This window comes from Sprattus sprattus, assembly GCF_963457725.1.
Source record: "Sprattus sprattus genome assembly, chromosome: 12".
NCBI classification, from domain to species: domain Eukaryota; kingdom Metazoa; phylum Chordata; class Actinopteri; order Clupeiformes; family Clupeidae; genus Sprattus; species Sprattus sprattus.
In genome coordinates, this window is record NC_137910.1 from 12320916 (window position 1) to 12328415 (window position 7500).

The 7500-nt window shown below is 45.7% G+C and overlaps 1 protein-coding gene across 1 annotated transcript in view; it reads right to left on the bottom strand.

Annotated features, from left to right (window-relative positions):
• slc24a3 (solute carrier family 24 member 3) overlaps positions 1–7500 on the bottom strand; it is a gene marked incomplete at both ends in the record, with an annotated part of 75260 nt that overhangs the window by 8609 nt on the left and 59151 nt on the right. Inside the window, 4 exons of the mRNA XM_080848343.1 lie at positions 1696–1770; positions 5014–5117; positions 5852–5936; positions 6240–6314. Coding sequence (XP_080704469.1) covers positions 1696–1770; positions 5014–5117; positions 5852–5936; positions 6240–6314 — 339 coding nt within the window. The remainder of the gene's footprint in view (positions 1–1695; positions 1771–5013; positions 5118–5851; positions 5937–6239; positions 6315–7500) is intronic.

The window sequence follows — 7500 nt, forward strand, 5'->3', positions numbered from 1 at the left end:
ACGTTAGCAGCATTACCCAGCATCAGACTCCTTCCCTTTAAACTCACACTGCAAGTGCAGTATCTGAGAAGCTGCAATAACATCCATAAATAATATAAGAGTTATGTACTTCTAGGGAAGGTGTGTGTCTGTGTGTATGTGGGGGGGGGGGGGGTCGGGGGTAGGGGGGCATGTTTGACTGCTCACTGTAGGGAGATGGGCTTATGCCCATAGCCTTAAGTACTACTCACACACTCTTGTGTACCAGCCGCATGTTTAAGCCACTCATGTCAGGGGCATGCAGGCCAACTGTCACTACAGATGTGACACAGATGCTAATGGCACTGCTGTGAGAAGCTAGCTGGCTGGCTCACACCGGCGTCTTCGCCTGCGGAACATGAGCCCAGCCGCAGGGCATTCTGTGCGCACAGACACACACACACACACACACACACACACACACACACACACACACACACACACACACACACACACACACACACACACACACACACACACACACACACACACACACACACCTCCGCAATGGTTGCTCTCCAATCAGTTCCTGTTGCTACTCCAATGCAGTATAGGGAAATCTAAGCTAAATGTGAATTTACAGCATTCACATATGCTATGTTGTTGGGCAACTTATCTTAGCAAATAGCCACACAGTCCTGTTTGTTTATATGTTGGCTGTCAGTACATGACCAGCTAATCATGTTCCTTCTTCAAACATCAGACACAGTGCTTGTATGGAGTTTATCTAAAATCATTACAGGACTCAGACCAAACCACAGGAGAGGATGCAGACATGAAGAAGCCCCCAGTACATGTGCTCCAGTTAGCCCTGTCTCGGTTGGCTGACTGACAGGCAGGTCCAGTAGTGCAGAAGGACGATAGCCGTCTTCTTGTTTTAGCTAATTCCAGCCTGCTGGCGCCTGCGCTGGATTAGCACGCGTGCCAACCAGATGCTGCCCGTTCATCCTGCCGCCGCAACAGGCTGTGCCAGCGCTCACTGCAGGAGCTACCTCTCCACCCTCCACCCACCCTCCTCATCCTCATCCCCATCCCCACTCCCACACCCCACCATAACGCACCCCGCACCTCCTCAACACTGCACCTGTTCACCACCACCACAGCCCTTATTGAGCTGCTTGTTCACGCCACATCCTTCCTGATCAGCACGGTGATGGCTACCGTGGCATTTAGGGATGCCTTTCCCCCGCGCGTCATTGAACAACCAACTATCATTTGAAATTCTCTCTCTCTTCCTCTCTCTCTCTCTCTCACTATCTCTCTCTATTTCTCCCTCTATCTCTCTCTCACGTTCTCTCTCCCTCTCTCTCTCACTATCTCTCTCTATACCTCCCTCTATCTCTCTCTCTCTCTCTCTCTCTCTCTCTCTCTCTCTGTCTCTCTCTCTCTCATTCCCCCTGTCCTGCTTCGCTGTGTTGGTTCATATTTGTTTTGCTGTGTGGTGGGAACACATGCTGGGCTGCGTAAACAAGAGTTTAGATGCACACCCATGGGTCCCGTGGAGGAGCTGTTAGCTGCTCCTTGACAGCTCACTCAAACGAGGGGCAAGAGAACCAGATAAATGTGTGTAGGCCTGTGTGTGTGTGTGTGTGTGTGTGTGTGTGTGTCTGTTGTGTGTCTGGTGTGTGTGTGTGGGGGGGCTTTGCAAAAAGCACTTAAGCTGCTGCATGTACTCACCACAATGAGAGTGGTCACTGATATGGTGTAGAACACTGAATCTCTCATTAGTGGCCAACAGGAGAGTCGCACTACCTGTGAATAGGAGGGGGGGGGGGTGGGGGGTAAGAGGGGGATTGGAGAGACAGCGAGAGGTCACATCAACAGCATCCCTCTGCACTGTACAGGTCAGTCTATCCTCTATAGACCAGAGAGCCTGAATGATGCATGACATAACACACTCAAAAAGGGGGATATTGGTTGGGGGGGAGTCATTGTCTGTTGTCATCTGTCCAAGGTGAAATGCGCTGTGAGCTAGAAAATCCCCCTTCATCTGAGCGGCTGGGTGTGCCACTGTGCTACTGTCATTTCCTAATGGTTGTCATTGGCATTATGGTGCAGCGTTGGTAACAGCTAAATTCCGGTGTTTATGCTTAATACAGTACATGACTGTGTGTGCTTATACAACAGCTTAAAGCAAAGTACAGTATACTATACATGCTGACCTGAATCAATATGCACTTACACACACACACAGACACACACATGCACACACCAGGCGCGCTGGAACCTCTTTCATGCCGGGGGTGCTGTGAAAGTCCCCCCCCCACTATAAAGTTGTCGTCCCCCCCCCCAACAATAATTGTAAACACAAATAAATAATTTTGAATAATATAGTAATATGAAATAAAAGCCCGCCAACACAAGCGGTGCTAATTATAAGCATAAAACAATGTGTTTTTTAAGTGTTGAAAAATCATGATCCCCTATTCCTCAAAGTGTTTTGGTTCACATGCTATTTCCAACGGGCGGGGCTACCAATTCTGGCCCGCCAGCGCTTTTTTGGGAAAAAGGAAGTTTCTTGATGATGTAGCAATCTGTGTTCGAAAGAAAAAGGGAGTTTCTTTTGTGGTTGATGCAGCAATCTGTCTTTATTCCAGTAAAGTGCGCAATCTTTTTTCGAGTAAAGTGAGCAATATTTATTCACGTAAAGTGCAGTAACGAAGCACGTTAAACATACCCCGGATTCAGCGTGCAGCTTGCAGATCTGAATAGGTCCAGACGACAACTTTTTCACTACTCTTTACTTCATTACTCTTTGAAATGTTACCATACATTGTCCCCCCCCTACAAAAATGGGATCATCACTTACAAGTATTGCCTATCGCCAATGAGAATCTAAACATGTAAACAGATCCAAAAAAATAAATGATCAACAACAACAAAACATACAACACGATCGATTATGTGGCATGTTCCAGATCTCGGCATAAATTATAAACGTCATTAACATTCACAACTCTTGTGAATCCACAATAAAGAATTCGAAAGTTTGGTCTTATTTTTTGGCTTATTGCTAGTCATTGCGACAGTAATGCGTGGGTGGAAAGTAGAAGAAGGTGCTGCAGCATCTCCATCTTCTAACTAGTCGCATTTTTGCCAAAATACGTTTTTCTTCATCAGTTACAGTACCAACTTCAGCACACACACGTGAACCTCATATAGCAAGATCTCCATGTATGCCTGTGATAACTAAAAACTAGCAAACCCATTTGTTTAACATTTATTTTCTTCCCCAACGCAAAAATATGTATTAAACCGTTTAAATATATATTTAATACATAATAATGAGTAAGAGCTTATTTATTTTTCCGGGCCTGGAGCTATAGGGGGAGCTACAGCGCCCTCAGCACCCCCCTTCTCGCGCCACTGGCACACACACACACATGCGCACACACACACACACACACACACACACACACACACACACACACACACACACACACACACACACACACACACACACACACACACACACACACACACACACACACACACACACACACACACACACACACACACACACACACACACACGAACTGGGACAGGGATAGGGTCAAACACGCAACATTCTGTAGAAACAATCTTGATAACGAGATTAATCGCCTCTCTTTCTCGGAATTTTCCGACACAAAGTCCATTTTCTGGCAGAGGATTCAGTGAAGAAGTTGTGACTACCCCTCTCTGCTGGAGGCATATAACGTGTACGAGATTATCTATGAGTGCGGTGTGTGCTTTTGTGATTATTGATCTTAGTTAATTTGCGTGACCTTGAAAAGGCCGTTCATTTTGAAGACCAGATGACGGGAGGGAGTCATGCTTGCCAACACTCGTCACGCTACTCAACCCGAGCCATAGGTAAGATCTGCTACACTGAGTTGCCATGACAACGCAGGAAACTGTCTCATGAAAGTGCGTGCTGCTCGGTGCTAACATTGGCATTGTGCGTATGTGTCTCCAAGGGATCCTGTTGCCAAGAGCCACCTCTTTTGCTGTAAGCCCTCAATACTGGTACTCTCTCTCTCCTTCTCACTCACTCTGTGTCACTCCCTGTTGCCACTCTGTATGTGTGTGAATGTGTGTGTGTGTGTGTGAAAGAGAGAGTGTGTTTGTACTGAGGGTGAATGAGTTAGTTTGTGCAAGAATGTGTGCTGTATGACTGGTGTATGTATATGTGTGTGTGTGTGAGAGAGAGAGTGTGTTTGTCTTTGCACTGAGGGTGAATGTGTTAGTTTGTGCAAGAATGTGTGCTGTGTGGATGGTGTATGTATATATCTGTGTGTGTGTGTGTGTGTGTGTGTGTGTGTGTGTGTGCATGCACTTCTCAACCGCACAATCACACTTGGTCTGAGTGCTGTCAGATTACTAGCCCTCACAGTGCCCTTGGCAGATGGCGAATAAAGGGTAAAAAGAAAGAAAAAAAAAACACAGAAGAAAACAAGGACAGAGAGAAGAAAAAAAACAAGGGCAGTGTGTCCTCCGTGTCTGCGAGGAGATGACAGTATCTCTCTCTGGGATTGGAGCACCCAGCTGATCTGTGCGAAGCGGAGTAGCAAAGATTACTCATCACAGCTAATCCAAGGGCTCCTGCCCCCACCCGTGGGGGGTCGTCACTGACTGTGCCAAGATGGCCGCGGATAAATACTTCACTATCTGGAACCTGAGCCTTCACGGCACAGCCATTTTTGCTGTCTGTTGATGCCGATAAATCCCTTCAGGAAAGCATTCTCCTCTGAAGGAACCATTAGAACCATTAAGAAAAGATAAAATGATAATATGAGAAAAGAGGTGTTATTACATTGATAAGTAATTGAAACATACTGTATGTTTGTGTCTGGCTAAAGTGACTAGTTTCAGACTAGTTGTTCGCTGATTAGATGTTTGTTTGTATTACACTCCCCCAGTCAAATGAACAAAATGGAGATGAAAGGAAATGAATGTGAAACAGTAGAGTTATTTTCCACCTCATGATGTCAGGTGCTTGATAAGAGGTCTTACCTGTCCAGCGAATATCCCACAGACGCCTATGATTACGAGGACGTTGAAGACGGCCGAGCCCACAATGGTGCCCACCCCTACGTCTCCCTTAGTGATGAACACTCCTGTGTGACAAGAGGCGCTGGTTCAGATCACACTCCAGAAGAGCAGTCATTTACTCTCTCATCTAGGCTCTGAACTATACAGTCAGCACACACAACCTTACTTATGTGTGACAGAAGTCATATACTCTCTCATCTAGGCATTTAGTCTATGAACTATACAGTGAGCACACACAACCTAACTTATGTGTGACAGAAGTCATATACTCTCTCATTTAGTAATTTAGTCTCTGAACTATACAGTCAGCACACACAACCTAACTTATTTGTGTAATTTACTCTCTCAGTCTCTGAACTATACAGTCAGCACACACAACCTTACTTATGTTTGACAGAAACACACACATTGCCGTCTGTCTCTCATGTATGTGAAAGTCTAGTCAATGCCGCTTTGTCAGTAGCAATTAATAACAACCACGTAAAGAGGGGCAGTATGTTTCAGTCACAGAATGATGCAATTACACACACAAACATACACGCACACACACACCCACACATACAGACACAGACACAGACACAGGCACAGACACAGACACAGACACAGACACACAGACAAACAGACACAGACACACACACAAACACACACAGACACACACACATACAAACACACACACACACACAGACACAGACAAACACAGACGAACACAGACACAGACACAGACACAGACACAGACACACACAAACACACACACACACACACACACACACAGGCAGACTAAACAGAAAGGAAGTGTTACCAATGACAGAAGTGAAGAGTTCTGGGGCTGAACTTCCTGCTGCCATGAAGGTTGCTCCAGCAACATCCTCACTCAGATCCAACCGCTGGAGAGACAGAGAGAGAGAAAGAGAGAGGGAAGGGGGGTGGGGGGTGCAGAGAGATGGAAGAAACAGCGTAAAAGAAAGAGAGAGGGATGCAGTGAGTTCCTAATGACTGAACACTCCCTCCCACTCTTCCAGCCAGCTGTCACTCATGTCAAACTTTACACACTCCAGCAGTGTGCAGAATACTGATCAAGGTCAGCTCAGATAGCTGTATTTGTGTGTGTGTGTGTGTGTGTGCGTGTGTGTGTGTGTGTCTGTCTAATGGTTGTTCTAGTTCCACTGTTAGACGGTGAATGTTCTTACCTCACAGATCTTTTCCAGCGAGGGGACAAAGTAGTCGTCACACACGATGGCCAGGGCGTAGAACATGTACATGGCCTTCAGAGGGAAAAACACACACTTGTGTTTAACACACACTTCACATACAGTTCTACACCAAGCACACATTAAAACACCAAGCCACAAATCAAATCGCATGAAAGAAAAGCAGAATCTGCTCTCACAGTCAGTAGGTCATTATGCAAACATGACAATTGAAAGATAGGGGCATGTAGGGTCAAATTACATTTGTCAGATAGTCTAGCTCTTGGTAAGTCTTGAGTCAAATGAAAATGTGATTGGTCTAAAGGGAGATGAGAATGTTAACCTTTTGTAGAATATGGAATTGGCTAGTTTGTGAAAGCAGTACGAAGGGGTTAACACAGAAACTGGTCTGTGCTGTTGCAGTGCATTCATATCTTCATTTCTTATTTTTACCCCTACCCCGTATTTTTACACCTACACCTTGCTGTGGAGCTGCTCAAAGAGGTAGGTTGTGCAATACCCCCCTGCAGGGATGTGCACAGGAGGGGGCTTAGGTTGCCCGGGGAACTGCCCGTCTGCCCTCCTCAACTGAAGTTGCCCCTCCGAAGGAATTATTATGAATTTTTTTAAATAGTATAACGGCTGCAGAATTTCATGTATTCCTAGATAAAAAAAATCGCGGAGGAGGAGGCGTTGCGGCGGCAGTTACCCCGACAATTTCACAGTTTCAAGGAATATAGGCAGAATATGCGCGCAGGGGGAGGAGGCGCGGCAGCGGCAGTTACGAAAATGTTGCCCTTTTTTTCCAGGGCAGAGCAAAGGCCCTTCAAAATTCCTGTGCACGTCCCTGCCCCCCTGTGAAATGGGACAACCCTGTGCAGTCCTGCCCATTGAAATCTCTGCCCTGCAGTGACGCAGGGGACATGAAAATAACTGCTGAGACAAACATATCACACAAGGTTCTATTGAATTGATATAGTGAATATCACTGAAGGTTCTATTGAATTTATATAGTGAATGTCACACGAGGTTCTATTGAATTTACATTGTAATGTGTGTCATAATGATCCAAGTACATATTCCTTTGCATCTAAATTAAACTAATATATTCCAATGGACTACATTTCTAAATTTCCCATGAGCATTTCCAAAGATATGGTATTCCTGCCCATTCTTGCACCGGCAGCCATGTTCTATGTGTTCTGTGTTCCATGTTCTATGTTGCACTGCCTCAGTTTCTTCTACCACTCCCTTTGGATCC